Consider the following 20,259-nt stretch of genomic DNA (forward strand, 5'->3'; position numbering starts at 1 on the left):
GAGGATGTTGCCAGGTCTCGAGGGCCTGAGCTATAGGGAGAGGTTGAGCAGGCTGGGACTCTGTTCCTTGCCGTGCCAGAGGATGAGGGGTGATCTAATAGAGGTGCATAAAATCATGAGAGGAATAGATCTGGTAGATGCACAGTCTCTTGCCCAGAGTTGGAGAAACCAGAACCAGAGAATAAAGGTTTAAGGCTTGGGGGCGATTGGTGCTCCACTCCCCTTCCTGCTGGACATATACAAGAAGAGATGCATCAACAGAGCCATCTCCATCATCAAAGACCCTTACCACCCATCACATGACTTTTTCACCATCCTCCCATCTGGGAAGAGGTACAGGAGCATCAGCTGCAAAACCAGCAGGATGCTCCTCAGCTTCTTCCCACAGGCTATAAGACTGTTAAATGAACTTTCCCCCCTGCCAAGTATCGCGCACAAACACCCCACACTACAGCAGAGCCACTGTTGTGCCGCTGCCGGTCGGAACGGCTGTTGAATGTTATTGAATGTTATTAGAGGGTTAAATTGTTCATGACACGTATTTTAATTTTAATTGCTATTTATTTTGTAACGAAAACTGAATGGACACTGGTTGAGAAACGTTTTTTTGTTTCCTCTGAGTATGCGAATACTCAGGAAATGACAATAAAGATTTACAATTACAATTACAATTACAATAGGAACCTGAGGGATGACTTTTTTTTTTTACACAAAGGGTGGTGGGTGCATGGAACGAGCTGCCGGAGGAGGTAGTTGAGGCAGGTACTATTGCAACGTTTAAGAAATGGACAGGCCCGTGGGTAATTTAAGAAAGAACTGCAGATGCTGGAAAAATCAAAGGTAGACGAAAATGCTGGAGAAACTCAGCGGGTGAGGCAGCATCTATGGAGCGAAGGAATAGGTGACATTTCTTCAGACTGATGTGGGGGTGGGGGGGGCGAGACAAAGAAAGGAAGCGGAGACAGTGGGTTGTGGGAGAGCTGGGAACGGGAGGGGGAAAGTAGTTTACACCCCAGTGGTATGAACATTGACCTCTCCAATTTCAGGTAGTCCCTGCTTTCTCCCTCTCTCCCCTCCCCTTCCCAGCTCTCCCACAGCCAACTACCACCGTCTCTTCCTTTCTTCTCCTCCCCCCACCCCACATCAGTCTGAAGAAGGGTCTCGGTCCGTGGATAGGTTTAGGGGGATATGGGCCAAATGCAGGCAGGTGGGTGGGACTAATGTATGTTGGTCGGTGTGGCCAAGTTGGGCTGAAGGGCCTGTTTTCAAGCCATATGACTACAATAAGAGTTGAAAGATCTTTCAGAAGAATGCACCAACTTGCCAGTGCCAAGCTTAGACACAACATCAATTAAGGTAGTTGAACATTTCAATGGTTATACTGATACCTTGGTGAGATATTGACTTCTAGAACCCACATTTTCAAGTTCTCATCCAGCATTATGTCAAATCCAAAGAGCTCGTGGCAGGTGTAACGGTTTCTTACATACAGGTTTACCTGACTATTCACGTAAGATTCAGAACTGCAAAGCCAAATACACAAAATGAATAAAAACTGAAACCGGCTGCATTCATGTCAATGAAAAAACAATCTTAAGTTAACAATGCTCACTACATTGAGTGAATCGAGATAGAGGGTGGAACTCCACCTAACAGTTGTGTAAGATGTTGGTGAGGCCGCACATGGGGTATTAGTTTTGATCGCCCTGCTATCGGAACAATGCCATTAAACCTTTATAAATCAGAGCATTGAGTATAGATATTGGGATGTAATGTTAAAATTGTACAAGGCATCGGTGAGGCCAATTCTGGAGTATGGTGTACAATTTTGGTCGCCTAATTATCGGAAGGATGTCAACAAAATAGAGATAGTACAGGGGAAATTTACTAGAATGTTGCCTGGGTTTCAGCAACTAAGTTACAGAGAAAGGTTGACCAAGTTAGGTCTATATTAGGTGTCCTTGAGACTCTTGAAAGGCGCCCATAAATAAAATGTATTATATTCTTTGGAGCGCAGAAGGTTAAGGGGGGGACTTGATAGAGGTCTTTAAAATGATGAGAGGGATAGACAGAGTTGACGTGGATAAGCTTTTCCCATTGAGAGTAGGGAAGATTCAAACAAGAGGACATGATTTGAGAATTAATGGACAGGAGTTTAGGGGTAACATGAGGGGGAACTTCTTTACTCAGAGAGTGGTAGCGGTGTGGAATGAGCTTCCAGTAAAAGTGGTGGAGGCAGGTTTGATTTTATTATTTAAAAATCAATTGGATAGGTATATGGACGGGAGAGGAATGGAGGGTTATGGTCTGAGTGCAGGTAGATTGGACTAGGGGAAAAAAAAAAAAGTGTTCAGCACGGACTAGAAGGGCCGAGATGGCCTGTTTCCGTGCTGTAATTGTTATATGGTTATTAAGCTGGAAAGAGTTCAGTTCAGTTTAGTTTATTTAGTGTACTGAGATGGGGCTCATGTTGTCGACCTCCCCGTGGTGAGCCCTGTCAACTGACCCGAGTCAGGTGAACGACAACAAATAGAGACAGCAGCAAGAATAATGCAACCTCAGTCACCTCGGCTTGCAGCCCTAGTGCAACCTCAGTTGCTGCAGCTTGCAGCCCTAGTGCAACCTCAGTTGCTGCAGCTTGCAGCCCTAGTGCAACCTCAGTTGCTGCAGCTTGCAGCCCTAATGCAACCTCAGTTGCTGCAGCTTGCAGCCCTAGTGCAACCTCAGTTGCTGCAGCTTGCAGCCCTAGTGCAACCTCGGTTGCTGCAGCTTGCAGCCCTAATGCAACCTCAGTTGCCGCGGCTTGCAGCCCTAGTGCAACCTCAGTTGCTGCAGCTTGCAGCCCTAGTGCAACCTCAGTTGCTGCAGCTTGCAGCCCTATTGCAACCTCAGTCGCCGCGGCTTGGCGCCAAACAGGAGCATGCGCCCTTTTTAGGGGCGGGCACCTACGGAAGTGGAACCGGATGGCATCACCCTGCTGCAGCTGAATGCGGAAGGCCTAACTGGCTACAGCGCCTGGAGGGTGTTACATAACTTCTGCTGCCTCAAACGCAAGGGGAAGAAGTGTGCTGAGGTACAGTGAAAAGTTTTTGTTGCGTGCCAACCAACTAGCGGAAAGGCAATACATGATTACAATCCAGCCATTCCCAATATACAAATACATGATGAGGGAATAACGTTTAGTGCAAGGTAAAGCCAGTAAAGTCCGATTAAATGTGTAGGAAAGAACTGCAGATGTTGGCTTAAATCAAAGGTAGACGCAAAATGCTGGAGTAACTCAGCGGGACAGGGAGCATCTCTGGAGAGAAGGAATGGGTGACGTTTCGGGTCGAGACCCTTCTCAGACTGATGTCAGAGGGGTGGGCGGTAGGTACAGAGATAAAGTGTAGTTGGAGACAGTAAGACTGGTGGGAGAACAGGGAAGGTGATAGAGAGAGAGTGAAAGCAAGGGCTACTTGAAGTTAGGGAAGTCAATGTTCATACCTCTGGGGTGTAAGTTATACAAGCAAAATATGAGGTGCTGTTCCTCCAATTCTCCCAGGACAGAAAGGCCAGATTGGGAATGGGAGGGGAAGTTAAAGTGCCGAGCGGCCGTGAGAGCAGCAAGGTTAAGTCGGTCTGAGCGGAGGTGTTCAGCGAAACGATCGCCGAGACTGCGCTTGGTCTCGCCGATTTACAGCGATTGACAGCTGGAACAGCTGATACAGTAGATGAGGTGGGAGGAGGTGCAAGTGAACCTCTGCCTCGCCTGTAAAGACTGTCGGGGTCCTTGGACGGAGTCGAGGGGGGAGGTAAAGGGACAAGTTGCATCTCCTGCGGTTGCATGGGGAAAGTGCCAGGGGAGGGGGTGGTTTGGGTGGGACAGGGACGAGTTGACCAGGGAGTTGCGGAGGGAACGGTCTCTGCGGAAAGCAGGAAGGGGTGGAGATGGGAAGATGCGGCCAGTGGTGGGATCCCGTTGGAAGTGGTGAAAATGTCGGAGGATTATATGTTGCATGCGACGGCTGATGGGGTGGAAGGTGAGGACAAGGGGGACTTTGTCCTTTAGAATGGGGGGAGGCGGAGCTGCGTAATATCGAGGAGACCATTGTGAGAGCCTCATCTATAAAGGAAGAAGGAATGAGGACCTCTCCGATGCCCTGGTATGGAAAACTTCATCCTAGGAGGAATTGGGACCAGGGGATAGAGTCTTTACAGGAAGCTGGGTGGGAAGAAGTGTAGTCTAGATAGCCATGGGAGTCAGTGGGTTTGTAGTAGATGTCGGTCAATAGTCCGTCTCCTGTGATGGAGACGGTGAGATCTAGAAACGGCAGGGAGATGTCGGAGATGGTCCAAGTGAATTTGAATGCCGGATGGAAATTAGTGATGAAGTTGATGAAGTCAATGAGTTCTGCATGGGTGCAGGAGGTAGCCACCGATGCAGTCATCAGTGTAGCGGAGGTAGAGTTCGGGGATGGGGCCAGTGTACGCGTGGAACAAGGATTGTTCGACGTACCCTACAAAGAGGCAGGCATAGCTGGGGCCCATGCTGGTGGCCATATCTACGCCTTGGACTTGGAGGAAGTGAGAGGAGTCAAAGGAGAAATTGTTGGTGGTAAGGACCAGCTCTGCGAGGCGGAGGAGAGCATTGATAGGCGTAAATTGGCTGTTTCTGCAGTCGAGGAAGAAACGGAGGGCTTTAAGTCCTTCCTTGTGGGGGATGGAGGTGTAGAGTGACTGGACATCCGTAGTAAAGATGGGGGAGTACACGCGGCTTGTACGCGCTAGAATTCAGAAGATTGAGGGGGGATCTTATAGAAACTTACAAAATTCTTAAGGGGTTGGACAGGCTAGATGCAGGAAGATTGTTCCCGATGTTGGGGAAGTCCAGAACTAGGGGTCACAGTTTAAGGATAAGAGGGAAGTCTTTTAGGACCGAGATGAGAAAATTATTTTTCACACAGAGAGTGGTGAATCTGTGGAATTCTCTGCCACAGAAGGTAGTTGAGGCCAGTTCATTGGTTATATTTAAGAGGGAGTTAGATGTGGCCCTTGTGGCTAAAGGGATCAGGGGGTGTGGAGAGAAGGCAGTTACAGGATATTGAGTTGGATGATCAGCCATGATCATATCGAATGGCGGTGCAGGCTCGAAGGGCCAAATGGCCTACTCCTGCACCTAATTTCTATGTTTCTATGAGTGAGGGCCTGGCAAACGGAAGTCGTTGAAGAGACAAAGAGCCTGTGATGTGTCTTGGACATAGGTAGGGAGGGATTGGTCCAGTGGGGATAGGATGGAGTGGTCGAGGTATGTGGAAATGAATGTCCGATTAAAGATAGTCCGAGGGTCCCTGATGAGGTAGTTAGTAGTTGAGGACTGCTCTCTGGTTGCAGTAAGGTGGCTCAGTTGCTAGATAACAGCTGGGAAGAAAAACTCCCTGGATCTTGAGGTGTGCGTATTCACACTTCTATACCTTTTGATGGGAGATGGGTGAAGTGGGAGTGGCCAGGGGGTGACTCGTCCTTGATTATGCTGCTGGCCTTGCCGGTGTGGGTGAAGTGTAGATGCAGTCAATGGAAGGGAGACTCAAAATGCCGGAGTAACTCAGCGGGAAAGGCAGCATCCCTGGAGAGAAGGAATGGGTGATGTTCATGCAAGGCCGTTTCGGGTCGAGACCCTTCTTCAAACTAGTCATCAGGGGAAAGGAAAATAGGAGACGTAGAGAGATAAAGAACAAGGAATGAAAGTTATGCAAACAAGTAACGGTGATAAAGGAAACAGGCCTTTCGTTATAAGCTGTTTATTGGGTGAAGATGAGAAGCTGGTGCAACTTGGGGAACATGCAATGGTGGGTTTAGAAACATAGAAAATAGGTGCAGGAGTAGGCCATTCGGCCCTTCGAGCCTGCACCGCCATTCAATGTGAACATGGCTGATCATCCAACTCAGTATCCTGTACCTGCCTTCTCTCCATACCTCCTGATCCCTTTAGCCACAAGGGCCACATCTAACTACCTCTTAAATATAGCCAATGAACTGGCCTCAACTACCTTCTGTGGCAGAGAATTCCACAGATTCACCACTCTCTGTGTGAAAAATGTTTTTCTCACCTCGGTCCTAAAGAATTGTGTGATGGTCTGGGCTGTGTCCACAATTCGCTACAATTTCTTGTGGTCTTGGATGTAGCTGTTCCCAGACCAAGCTGTGATCAGTCCCAATAAAATGCAGAGACGAGTAACAAAACTCATTTGTTATACCTAGACAGTTGTTATTACTCACGCTATGATTGTTTTAATGATCACATCCTTCATTTGTTCCTGTAATTGTTCGATCTTCACTCCCTTTTGATTAAGATACAGCCACAGCGCCTTAAGACTCCTAGAAAGGAGGGGAAAACAGCAATGTGTACCATCAGTTTCACCTGTACATTGAGTTATAAAACCAAGCGAGAAGAGCAATTTTGAAGATACGAAAGACAAGCGTGGCTGGGAAATACTTGACATGGGACGGGAGAGACTAGCTCCGACAACACGGGTTTATGGGGAGAAAGCAGGAGAATGGGATTGAGAGGGAAGGTTACATCAGCTATGATTGAATGGGGGAGTAGACTTGGGCCGAATGGCCTAATTCTGCTCCAATTACTTGTGAACTTATCAATAGACAATAGGTGCAGGAGTAGGCCATTCGGCCCTTCGAGCCAGCACTGCCGTTCAATGTGATCATGGCTGATCATCCCCAATCAGTACCCCGTTCCTGCCTTCTCCCCATATCCCCCCAACTCCATTAGCTTTAAGATCCCTATCTAGCTCTCTCTTGAAAGTATCCAGAGAACCGGCCTCCACCGCCCTCTGAGGCAGAGAATTCCACAGGCTCACCATTCTCTGTGTGAAAAAGTGTTTCCTCATCTCAGTTCTAAATGGCTTACCCCTTATTCTTGAACTGTGGACCCTGGTTCTGGACTCCCCCAACATCGGGAACATGTTTCCTGCCTCTAGCGTGTCCAAACCCTGAATAATCTTATACGTTTCAATAAGATTCCCTCTCATTCTTCTAAACTCCAGAGTGTACAAGCCCAGCCGCTCCATTCTCTCAGCATATGATAGTCCCGCCATCCCGGGTATTAACCTTGTAAACCTACGCTGCACTCCCTCAACGCGGTGGCACAGTATAGAGTTGCTGCCTCACAGCGCCAGAGTCCCTGGTTCGATCCTGACAACGGGTGTTGTCTGTACGGAGTTTCTACCTTCTCTTCGTGACCGCGTGCCTTTTTTCCGGGTACTCCACTTTCCTCCCACACTCCAAAGAGGTACAAGTTCAAGATTCAAGAGAGTTTATTATCATGTGTCCCAGATAGGACAATGAAATTCTTGCTTTGCTTCAGCACAACAGGTTGTAGGTTAATTGGCTTTGGTAAGAATTGTAAATTGTCCCAAGTGTATAGAATAGTGACAGTGTACGGGGGGGGGGGGGGGGGGGGGGGGGGGGGGGGGGGGGGGATGCTGGTCAGTTTGGACTCAAGTGTATGCTGTACGCTGTACCTTTAATCTGAAATAAACTGAAACAATCCTGCGCAGATGGACGGAGTCCACTCGTACTCAATGGCTGACAGATATTATGTCCTGCCTAAAGCTCGACAAAATCTGGTACTCACTTCAACATTCAAATGGAAGGTTTCAGAAAGCGTGGGGACCTTTTTTAAATGCATTCCAGACTTTATAAATGCTTGGTCATCAAGCACAGTTTAACAGCTTAAAGGTCTACCCATTCATTTATCGTGGATTATTGTTGTGATATTTGCATATGCTCACTGGCAGTGACTGGGCAGGGATTATTTTTGGTATCTCATTTTTCTTTTATTGTTGTTGTCTTGTTATATGTTAGCATAAGTTGTTTTTTATTTATTCTTTTTGTACACTCTTGTCTGTAACAAATAGACAACTTTGCACTTTGTTATGTCCTGAAGACTAAATTAAAAAGATATTGATTTTTTTTAAAAACAACTAAAAACCAAAGATTTGCACCAGAGAGTGCTATGGGAGCTTTATTGCTGGCGCTGTGAGGTAGCAGATATACTAGTTGTGGCACTATGCGTCTTTGAGCCTGGCTATGTAAAACAGACAAAGGTGGTCTTACACACTATCCCACACACACTGGGGACAATTTTCAAGAGAGAGTTAGAGATTAGCTCTTAGGGCTAAGGGAATCAAGGGATATGGGGGAAAAGCTGGAACAGAGTACTGATGTTGGATGATTAGCCATGATCATATTGAATGGCAGTGCTGGCTCAAAGGGCCGAATGGCCTACTCCTGCACCTACTTTCTATGTTTCTAATTTTTACATTAATACCAAGCCAATTAACCTACAAACCCGTACATCTTTGGAGCGTGGGAGAAAACTGAAGATCTTGGAGAAAATCCACGTAGTCATGGGGAGAACGTACAAAATCCATACAGACAGCACCCGTAGAAACATAGGCTCATAGAAAATAGGTACAGGGAGGCCATTCGGCCCTTCGATATGATCATGGCTGATCACCCAACTCAGTATCCTGTACCTGCCTTCTCTCCATACCCCCTGATCCCTTTATCCACAAGGGCCACATCTAACTCCTTCTTAAATATAGCCAATGAACTGGCCTCAACTACTTTCTGTGGCAGAGAATTCCACAGATTCACCACTCTCTGTGTGAAAAATGTTTTCCTCATCTCGGTCCTAAAAGACTTCCCCCATTATCCTTAAACTGTGACCCCTTGTTCTGGACTTCCCCAACATCGGGAACAATCTTCCTGCATCTAGCCTGTCCAACCCCTTAAGAATTTTGTAAGTTTCTATAAGATCCCCCCCTCAATCTTCTAAATTCTAGCGAGTACAAGCCGAGTCTATCCGGTCTGTCTTCATATGAAAGTCCTGACATCCCAGGAATCAGTCTGGTGAACCTTCTCTGTACTCCCTCTATGGCAAGGTGGTGGCCCAGGATCGAACCCGTGTTTCAGCCGCCGTAAGGCAGCAAGCTGTACCGCTGCGCCACCGTGCCACCCTTTATTTTCTACCAGGGAACAAGTTAATGCCGGCACCGATGACTCAAGAATGGCAGAGCCCACAATGGTCCATTGTTGGCGGTGGAAGAGGTGATCATGAAGGGATACAAACAGTGCAACTAGCACGATGACTCGGGTGGGGGAGAAACAGAGAGAGAAGGAATGCAAAGGTTACTTGAAATTAGAGAAATTAATATTCATACTGTTGGGTTGGTAAGCTGCCCAAACGAGATATGAGGTGCTGTTACTCCAATTTACGTGTGGCCTCACTCTGACAGTGGAGGCAGCCCAGGACAGAAAGGTCAGCAACAATGGACCTTTATGGGCTCCACCTTTCTTGAATCATCAGTGCTGGCTCTTGACTTGTTCGTTAACTTTTCATACCTCTAGATTCCCTCGCCTCTGACTGACTCCCAGTCTGAAGAAGGGTCTCAACCCGAAACTTCACTTATTCCTTTCTCTCCAGAGATGCTGACTGGCCCGCTGCGTTACTCCAGCAATTTTGTGTCATAGAAACATAGAAAACAGGTGCAGGAGGAGGCCATTCAGCCGTTCGAGCCAGCACCGCCATTCATTGTGAACATGGCTGATCGTCCCCTATCAATAACCCGTGCCTGCCTTCTCCCCATTTCCCTTGATACCACTAGCCCCTAGAGCTCTATCGAACTCTCTCTTAAACCCATCCAGTGATTTGGCCTCCACTGCCCTCTGTGGCAGGGAATTCCATAAATACCCAACTCTCTGGGTGAAAAAGATTTTTCTCAGTCTTAAATGACCTCCCCTTTATTCTAAGACTGTGGCTATCTTCTTGGTTTCTTGGCCCTCTAAAATATTCCAAATGGAATTTAAACTGGAGGTGGTGGAGGGAGGACTTAAGCCAGAAACGTTTTTTGGGAAGAAAGAGCGACCTTAAATTTAGTTGCATCTGGTTGGGTAACTATGGTAGGGTGAAGGCTATTCCATGCATTAATTGTGCGGGGGAAGAACGAATTGCTGTACACATCTGTCTTGGTAGCTGGAATCTCAAATTGGATCGAATGCCAATTCGATCTTCAGATTCAGATTCAATCTTTATTGTCATTGTGCAGTGTACAGTACAGAGACAACGAAATGCAGTTAGCATCTCACCCCGAAGAGCGAACATAGAATAATGAGCAGTGAACATAGAATAATGAGCAGGGTGGGGGAGTATAAACTAGCCTCTGCAGTTCCTCCCTACACATTGTGTATAGATTATTTTGGCCTGGCTACTTTCTTTTCGCCAAAGTATATTACCAACGCGACTCAAATTTAATAGTGTTCAAGAAGGAACTGCAGATGCTGGAAGATCGAATGTACACAAAAATGCTGGAGAAACTCAGCGGGTACAGCAGCATCTATGGAGCGAAGGAAATAGGCAACGTTTCGGGCCGAAACCCTTCTTCAGACTGATGGGGGATAGGGGGGAGAAGGAAGGAAAAAGGGAGGAGGAGGAGCCCGAGGGCGGGGGGATGGGAGGAGACAGCATTTAATAGTGTTGAGTAACCATATAACAATTACAGCACGGAAACAGGCCATCTCGGCCCTACAAGTCCATGCCGAACAACTTTTTTTCCCTCAGTCCCACCTGCCTGCACTCATACCATAACCCTCCATTCCCTTCTCATCCATATGCCTATCCAATTTATTTTTAAATGATACCAACGAACCTGCCTCCACCACTTCCACTGGAAGCTCATTCCACACCGCTACCACTCTCTGAGTAAAGAAGTTCCCCCTCATGTTACCCCTAAACTTCTGTCCCTTAATTCTGAAGTCATGTCCTCTTGTTTGAATCTTCCCTATTCTCAAAGGGAAAAGCTTGTCCACATCAACTCTGTCTATCCCTCTCATCATTTTAAAGACCTCTATCAAGTCCCCCCTTAACCTTCTGCGCTCCAGAGAATAAAGACCTAACTTATTCAACCTATCTCTGTAACTTAATTGTGTGAGTTCTGTTGGAGATGTGGAGATGGACACATCTAGGGGAATAGAAAGTAGTCCAGTGCATTCCAGAACAGAGCACCCACCGCGTGGCATAAAAGTGTCCAAAACTCCGACTTACCACTTATGGCCTTGACAGAGCTTTCCATCACTGTTGGGCTTGTATTCTGCATTTAGTTTATTTACACTGTAGTTTGTGAGATGCATAAATTTGTTACTAAGGCTCTTCATGGAAGATGAATACCTGATCAATAAAAAGAAAAATGAACACGTTAGCGTTGTAAAGAGGGAAACTCTGGTGCCAGGAGAACAGCCTCCTCTTGAACATCAAAAAAACGAAGGAGCTGATCATGGACTTTAGGAGGGCACATCATCCGAGGACGTACACTCCATTGAGTATAAATGGGGATCCTGTGGATAGGGTGAACTGTTTTAAATATCTGGGAGTCCACATCTCTGAGGATATGACATGGGCATCACACGCCTCAGCACTCGTGAGTAAGGCAAGGCAGCGCCTTTACCACCTCAGGCAATTGAGGAAATTCAGAGTGTCTCCGAGGATCCTCCAGTGCTTCTACGCAGCGGCGGTGGAAAGCATCTTGTCCGGGAACATTACCATCTGGTTTGGGAATTGCTCTGCCAAGGACAAGAAGGCTCTGCAGAGAGTAGTGCGTTCGGCTGAACGCACTATGGGAACTTCACTCACCCCCCTGCAGGAACTATACAACAGGAGGTGCAACTCCAGAGCAAACAAAATCATGAGAGACCCCTTCCACCCCTGCAACGGACTGTTCCAGCTGCTACGGTCAGGCAAACGCCTCCGTTGCCATGCGGTGAGAACGGAGAGGTTGAGAAGGAGTTTCTTCCCAGAGGCAATTCGGACTGTAAACGCCTATCTCACCAGGGACTAACTCTACAGAACGTTTTTCCTTCCTTCCATTATTTATTATGTAAAAGAATATGTGTGTTATGATTGTGTTTATAATTTGTTTGGTTGTTTTGTTGTTTGTCTTTTGCACAAAAGTCCGCGAGCATTGCCACTTTCATTTCACTGCACATCTCGTATGTGTATGTGACAAATAAACTTGACTTGACTTGACTTGACTTGATGTTTGGTGGACTGTGTGGGGTGGGAGGACGCGTTGCTCCTCCCGTGCAGCAGGTGGCGCTACACAGGACAAAAGGAGATGTTTTGTATGTAGTTTTTTCCCCAGTCTATAGTGAGTGAGTGTGCAGTCATTTGGAGTAGTCTTGCTGCCAGCATTGGGTAAAGCATTAAAGACTGGTGTATATTGAAGACTCTCAAGTTTTGTGCAGTCCTAGAATACGAACACGAAAGAATGCATCTGAAGCAAATTAACCATATTTCATAACAAGTTGTGATTAATATTGTACTATATACATTCTTTGTCTGGACCAGCCTCTTCCCTTCCGTTATCAGATTTCTAAACAGTCCTTCCATTAGCTATGGCGTAGACCAGATTTTCTTTGTGCCTGAATGCATGGGAAGGAACCGCAGTTGCCGGTTTACACTGAAGATAGACACTAAATGCTGGAGTAACTCAGCAGGATAGGCAGCATGGCAGACTGAAGAAGGTGGGTCTTGAACCGAAACGTCACCCATTCCTTCTCTCCAGAGATGTTGCAGGTCCCGCTGAGTTACTCCAGCACTGCGTGCTCCAGTTACTGATTTTATGCCTTCCCCTCAGCTAACAATGAATCATTCTACATTTCCTTATCATCGTCTGCTTTGATCTGTCGTTTTCACACCCACGGAAACATAGAAAATAGGTGCAGGAGTAGGCCATTCAGCCCTTCGAGCCTGCACCGCCATTCAATATGATCATGGCTGATCATCCAACTCAGTATCCTGTACCTGCTTTCTCTCCATACCCCCTGATCCCTTTAGCCACAGGGGTCACATCTAACTCCCTCTCTGTGTGAAAAATGTTTTTTCTCATCTCGGTTCTAAAAGATTTCCCCCTTATCCTTAAACTGTGTGACCCCTTGTTCTGGACTTCCCCAACATCGGGAACAATCTTCCTGCATCTCGCCTGTCCAACCCCTTAATCCATATCCCTAGACTCCCTCTCTCTTGAATCTCAGTCTGAATAAAGGTCTCGACTCCAAATGTCACCCATTCCTTCTCTCCTGAGATCCCGCCCGCTGAGTTACTCCAGCATTTTGTGACTATCTACAACTAATCAACCCAATTCCACGTTGCAAGACTCAAAGAGCAAATAAACGTGACATTTATGAAAAATCATTGGTAGATGCATCAAAGATACAACCCTCCGAGGCTCAAATTAAACGGCAGCAACCAGTTACTATTCCGTTCTGTTGTCTTTATAAACTTACTTGCAGCTTGCAAAACGGACCAGGCCATCTGTAAACATGTATATCCGCAGAGGATCATATGAGGTTACATAGACGTATATTCTTAAATCAAATTTACTGTTACCAATGAGGTAGGGTCTGTGCAAGTATCTAGAGCAAGGAAAAGAAAGATATTGCAATATATGAAAAGGTTTCCAGTTAAATTTGCGTGCAACTCTCAATATGAACAGAACATGTTGGAAACACTCAACAGGTCAAGCAGCATCTATGGATACATTAAGGGGCTGTCCCACTGCGGCAACCTAATTGGCGAGTTTAGAAGAGTTTGAAAAAGTGTCTTGTTGAAGACCTCCTTCAACTATGTTGAAGACCAGCTTGGGGAAAATTGGACACCGAATAGTGGAGAGTGAAGACGACCTCCCTTCGACTATGATGAAGACTATCTACGACTACCCTCGATTACCTACGACTAACATGCCGACCTACTACGACCTACTTCGACTAAACCTACGAGTAAAAGAAAAATCAATTTTTTCCATGGCGACCTTTTTTTACTTGCGGGCATTTTTCAGCGTGCTGAAAAATACGCCGCAACCTAGCTGAGGCCTCGAGGACGCGGGGACTACTCTCGAGCATGAAGGAGAGTTACAAAGACCTCCCTTGTGTCGTCCATGCTGCGAGTACGAGTCGAGGGCAAACTCTCCTGAACTCGTGGATTAGGTTGCCGCAGTGGGACAGCCCCTTAAACAGTTAACATTTCAGGTCCAAAATCATTGTCAGAACTGGGGAAAAGTAAAATTAGTTCAAGTTGCAGAGAAGATGAAAGGAAGCAATGTATAGGACATAGGGAATTCTATTGCAGAGTAATGAAATCAAACAGGTTGGTCATGGTGGCACAGCGGTAGAGTTGCTGCCTGACAGCGAATGCAGCGCCGGAGTCCTGGGTTTGACCCCGTCTACGGGCGCTGTCTGTAGGTAGTTTGTACGTTCTCCCCGTGACCTGCGTGGGTTTTCTCCAAGATCTTGGGTTTCCTCCCACACTCCAAAGACGCACAGGTTTGTAGGTTGATTGGCTTGGTAATTGTTAAAAAAAAATTGTCCCTAGTGGGTGTCGGATGGTGCTAATGTGCGTGGATCGCTGGTCGGCACGGACCCGGTGGGCCGAAGGGCCTGTTTCCGCGCTGTATCTCTAAACTAAACCAAAGTTAAATGGGTGATTACAATTTATCTTCTATATGATTTCTGCTGGCAGCCACGATTAGCTGCAGTGGTTAATAGCAGCGTTAAGGGACATGTTAAGCAGGTTAGGCTAATATCCAGGAGCCTGGGCTAGAAGGAATTAACTATATGGAGAAGGTAGACAAAAATGCTGGAGAAACTCAGCGGGTGATGCTGCCTCCACCCGCTGAGTTTCTCCAGCATTTTCGTCCGCCTTCGAATTTTTCAGCATCTGTAGTTCTTTCTTAAAGTATAAGGAGAGTTGGGTTGTTTTCTCTGGAGCTTTGGAGGCTGAGGGGAGACCTGAAAGAAGTGTATAAATTCTTAAGGGGGAAGATGCAGGAAGATTGTTCCTGATGTTGGGGAAGTCCAGAACAAGGGGTCACAGTTTAGGACCTTTTAGGACCGAGATGAGAAAAAACATTTTTTACACAGAGAGTGGTGAATCTGTGGAATTCTCTGCCACAGCAGGTAGTTGAGACCAGTTCCTTGGCTATATTTAAGAGGGAGTTAGATGTGGCTCTTGTGGCTAAATGGATCAGGGGGTATGGAGAGAAGGCAGGGATGGGACACTGAGTTGGATGATCAGCCATGATCATATTGAATGGCGGGTGCAGGCTCGAAGGGCCAAATGGCCTACTCCTGCATCTATTTTCTATGTTTCTACGTTTCTATGCAGTGGCAGAATTAGTTAAAGGTGAGCATTTCAACATTGAATCCCAAAGCTGCAATATGCCCAGACTGAAGATGAGATGCTTAGTTGCTCCTCAGGTCTGCATTGGATCTCATTGTCCAACAGAGCAGAAGATTGCAGACAGACAGATCAAAGTAGGAGAGACGGAGTGTAAAAGAGTGGAGGAAAGAACTGCAGATGCTGATTTAAATCGAAGATAGACACGAAATGCTGGAGTAACTCAGCGGGGCCGACAGCATCTCTGGAGAGAAGGAAACGGTTGACGTTTCGGGTCTGAAGAAGGGTCTCGACCCGCAACGTCACCCACTCCTTCTCCCCAGAGAGGCTGCCTGTCCCGCTGAGTTACTCCAGCATTTTGTCTCTACCTTGGAGAGTTAAAGTGGCAGGTGGTAGGAAGCTCAGGGCGGTTGCAAAGCAAATCATCCTTTTGCCATTTGGTTTCGCTAATCTACAGACCGCATTAGGAATGGCAAACCTACACAAAAAGGCTAGAGAAACTCAGCGGGTGCAGCAGCATCTATGGAGCGAAGGAAATAGGCAACGTTTCGGGACGAAACGTTGCCTATTTCCTTCGCTCCATAGATGCTGCTGCACCCACTGAGTTTCTCCAGCATTTTTTGTGTACCTTCGATTATCCAGCATCTGCAGTTCCTTCTTAAAACATTTAGGAATGGCAAATGTGGCCGACTACATTGAGTAGAAATGCATGGGAATCACTGCTTCGAATCACCTGGGAAGATTATACGTGCCTCCCTAATGCAGAGAGGGAAGGGATAGAAAATAGGTGCAGTTGGAGGCCATTCAACCCTTCGAGCCAGCACTGCCATTCGTTGAATTTCCTTTATTGTCATTCAGACCTTTCAGTCTGAACGAAATTTCGTGCCTGCAGTCATTCATTGTGATCATGGCTGATCGTCCCCAATCAAATAGAAACATAGAAAATAGGTGAAAGGGCATTTTAATTAGTGAAATCAACATTCATACTGCAGGGTTACAAGTTGCCCAAACAAAATGTCAGCCGCTCTTCCTCCAATTTGCATTTGGCCTCACTCTGTGGGGATGGAAGATTGGATCAGGGTGTCATGAAGGCCACGGATTGCTTAAAGGGGAGGGGTGAGAAATGCCCGATGGACGGTGGAATTTTGTGAGAACTGGGGGTAATTAAACTGTCCAGTAAAAAAAAAAAAATACGTATGTACATCCACATAAGTGTAAATGTAGATCAAGGAAGATAAATTCTTACTTCTGAACCAGCAGAGGTCGCTTCTTGGGGATCTGATTCCATTTGTGAATAACTTGAATCCCAATTCCTCTTGCAGATGCAGGCTGTTTAAGGAAAAAAAGCAACAGAAAAGCCATCAGGATGTCAAGAGATGGTTGATTCAAGTCATGATCGGAGCAGAAATAGGCCGTTCGGCCCATCACGTCTACTCCGCCGTTCAATCATGGCTGATCTATCTCTCCCTCTCAACCCCATTCTCCTGCCTTCGCCCCATAACCCGTACTAATCAAGGATCTATCAATCTCCGCCTTAAATATATGCATTGACTTGGCCTCCACAGCCGTCTGTGGCAATGAATTCCACAGATCCGCAACCCACTAAAGAAGTTCTTCCTTACCATATATAATCATGTAATCATATAACAATTACAGCATGGAAACAGGCCATCTTGGCCCTTCTAGTCTGTGCCGAACACTTAAGACTCTCACCTTGTCCCATCTACCTGCACTCAGACCATGACCCTCCATTCCTTTCCCGTCCATATACCTATCCAATTTATTTTTAAATGATAAAATCGAACCTGCCTCCACCACTTCCACTGGAAGCTCATTCCACACAGCTTCCACTCTCAGAGTAAAGAAGTTCCCCCTCATGTTACCCCTAAACTTGTGTCCCTTAATTCTCACCTCTTTTCTAAAAGTACATCCTTTTATTCTGAAGTCATGGCCTCTTGTCCTGGACTCACCCACAGGTGGAAACATCCTCGTCCACAAGAACTCTATCCATTGCCTTTCACTCTCTAATAGTAAGACCAGCCGTCCCATATTACCAACGTTTTTGTTCCTTATTGATAACTTGGCATCTATTTGTGAACTTCATGGCCACAAAACACAAACATAGCAGCGTCCAAGAACAACAGCAACGCTGCGCTACAGGCTGGGGATTACAAGGTCAGTGTGATCTCTCTAGCTGCTTGCATGCTAGTCACATGAAGGAAATTAACACTGGACGAGCATCACATATGCAGGGAAGCCATTAGCTACAGGTAGGATTAGGTTTGGCAACTCGAACGCCCAGGAACAAAGAATATTGCAAAATGCGGTGGCCGCTGCATTGACCTCCCCACCATCATGGCGATCTACAAGAGTCGCTTCCTCTAAATAGCTTTTACAGAGTACTGTGTTTACATATCTTTACAAGTATGAACTCCATTATTCCACATTTGGGACATATAGCGTTAAAGAAACATAGAAATTAGGTGCAGGAGTAGGCCATTCGGCCCTTCGAGCCTGCACCGCCATTCAATATGATCATGGCTGATCATCCAACTCAGTATCCCGTACCTGCCTTCTCTCCATACCCTCTGATCCCCTTAGCCACAAGGGCCACATCTAACTCCCTCTTAAATATAGCCAATGAACTGGCCTCAACTACCCTCTGCGGCAGAGTTCCAGAGATTCACCACTCTCTGTGTGAAAAAAGTTCTTCTCATCTCGGTTTTAAAGGATTTCCCCCTTATCCTTAAGCTGTGACCCCTTGTCCTGGACTTCCCCAACATCGGGAGCAATCTTCCTGCATCTGGCCTGTACAACCCCTTAAGAATTGTGTATGTTTCTATAAGATCCCCTCTCAATCTCCTAAATTCTAGAGAGTATAAACCAAGTCTATCCAGTCTTTCCTCATAAGACAGTCCTGACATCCCAGGAATCTGTCTGGTGAACCTTCTCTGCACTCCCTCTATGGCAATAATGTCCTTCCTCAGATTTGGAGACCAAAACTGTACGCAATACTCCAGGTGTGGTCTCACCAAGACCCTGTACAACTGCAGTAGAACCTCCCTGCTCCTATACTCAAATCCTTTTGCTATGAACCTATACTCAAATCCTTTTGCTATGAACCTATACTCATACTTATACAGCGTGAAGCCCGACTTGCCCACATTTGGCTAACATGTCCCAGCTACAAAACGCTGGAGTAACACAGCGGGACAGGCAGCATCTCTGGAGAGAAGGAATGGGTTGGGACCCAGCTACACTAGTCCCACCTGCCTGCTTTTGGCCCATATCCAGGGCTCTCGCTTAACTTTTTTTCCCTGTTGCCAGCCGGGCAACCTTGGCAGCTTTTTAGGTTGCCAAATGACAGTTTAGGTGGTCATTTAAGACGGCTTGCATGACAGCGTGCGATAATGTGCTCGGACGAAGCGTGTAGTTACCAGTCGGAATTATGCTCAATGAAGCATTCACATACTATTTCTGCTTCAAATAAAGTCACAAACTAAACATATTCACCAATTACGACATGATATATACCACAATGACATGCAGCAAAATTATAAGACAGTATCTCAACTCTTTTTACACATTGCAATTAATGCAATTTCTATTAGTTCTTTCCACTTCCTTTTTTTTTTTTTTTTTTAATTTTTATTAGAAGTACGGTAAATTACAATTCTACACAACGCATATATCTTAATACATTTTTTGTACCGCTTCATTTTTTTTTTTTTTTGAGCTTTAAGAAAAAGGTAGAAGTAAGGAAAGTAAAGAAAGTGCAAGAGAGTCGTGCAGTGCAAGAGTGTAAGGAAAAGAAAGCCCCTTAGGAAAGAGGTTAGAGAAGGAAGTAAAGTGAGAAAATAGACCCTAGAAAAGAGAGAAAGAGAAAATAGAAACAATCGCTCTATTATAACATTAAACTCCGCAGAAAGGGGACTACCAACCAAGTCTGTTTTTGTTATTTTACCTCCCGTTACCAGGTCCTGATTCCGCTTATTTATATATTTGTTTTTTTTAGATTACTATTGCACCTCATACTTGTAATAGGTCCAGAAACATAGACCACGTCTTTTGGAATTGGTCTGCTTTACCTGCTAGGAGGAATCTCATCTCTTCCAGATGTAATGTTTCAAACATATTTGATATCCACATTTTTATTGTTGGTATCGGCGCATTTTTCCAGAATTTAAGTATAAGCTTTTTTCCCATTATTAGCCCGTAATTAAATAAATAGTTCTTTCCACTTCCAAACAAAATTAGTTCTTTCCACTTCCAAACAAATAATAACATTGGGAATTAAAACACATTTGATTGCATTCCGTTATCAAACATAGTCAACGTTCGCTCTGAAGACATTTCCAGGACAATAGGGTCAGGGAAGGGGGTGTGTGTGAATTAGTGTGGGGTGGATAGATGGCGGAGGGGGATTAGAAGGCAGTCGGTGCAGAATGGGTGGATTGAGGCAGGTGAATTAGTACGTGTTGGTTGGTGTAGGTAAACTTGTGAGGGGAGAGCACGGGGGATGTTAGTTGTGTTGAATGGGGGGGGGGGGGGGGGGTCAGTACGGGATGGTTGGGGGTACACAAAAGTGCTGGAGAAACTCAGCGGGTGAGGCAGCATCTATGGAGCGAAGGAAATAGGCAACGTTTCGGGTCGAGGCCCTTCTTCAGACTGTTCCCCTCATTCTTCTTGAATGGGGGGGGGGGGAGAAGATCAGCGCAGCCACAAGGGCAACATCTAACTCCCTCTTAAATATAGCCAATGAACTGGCCTCAACTACCTTCTGTGGCAGAGAATTCCAGAGATTCACCACTCTCTGTGTGAAAAATGTTTTCTCATCTCAGTCCTAAAGGATTTCCCCTTATCTTTAAACTGTGACCCCTTGTTCTGGACTTCCCCAACATCAGGAACAATCTTCCTGCATCTAGCCTGTCCAACCCCTTAAGAATGTTGTAAGTTTCTATAAGATCCCCCCTCAATCTTCTAAATTCTAGCGAGTACAAGCCGAGTCTATCCAGTCTTTAGAGCCTGTTTCCGCT

The 20,259-nt window shown here is 46.0% G+C and overlaps 1 protein-coding gene across 2 annotated transcripts in view; it reads right to left on the bottom strand.

Annotated features, from left to right (window-relative positions):
• Window positions 1-20,259, bottom strand: part of ttll4 (tubulin tyrosine ligase-like family, member 4) — a 97,154-nt gene that overhangs the window by 25,587 nt on the left and 51,308 nt on the right. For both annotated transcript variants that reach the window (XM_055638804.1, XM_055638803.1), the window contains exons 9-13: window positions 16,470-16,552; window positions 13,336-13,464; window positions 11,099-11,221; window positions 6,256-6,354; window positions 1,389-1,523 (exon numbers count right to left, since the gene is read on the bottom strand). In XM_055638804.1, the coding sequence (XP_055494779.1) occupies window positions 1,389-1,523; window positions 6,256-6,354; window positions 11,099-11,221; window positions 13,336-13,464; window positions 16,470-16,552 (569 nt within the window). The remainder of the gene's footprint in view (window positions 1-1,388; window positions 1,524-6,255; window positions 6,355-11,098; window positions 11,222-13,335; window positions 13,465-16,469; window positions 16,553-20,259) is intronic.

The sequence above is a fragment of the Leucoraja erinacea genome, chromosome 7, assembly GCF_028641065.1.
Source record: "Leucoraja erinacea ecotype New England chromosome 7, Leri_hhj_1, whole genome shotgun sequence".
Taxonomy (NCBI): domain Eukaryota; kingdom Metazoa; phylum Chordata; class Chondrichthyes; order Rajiformes; family Rajidae; genus Leucoraja; species Leucoraja erinaceus.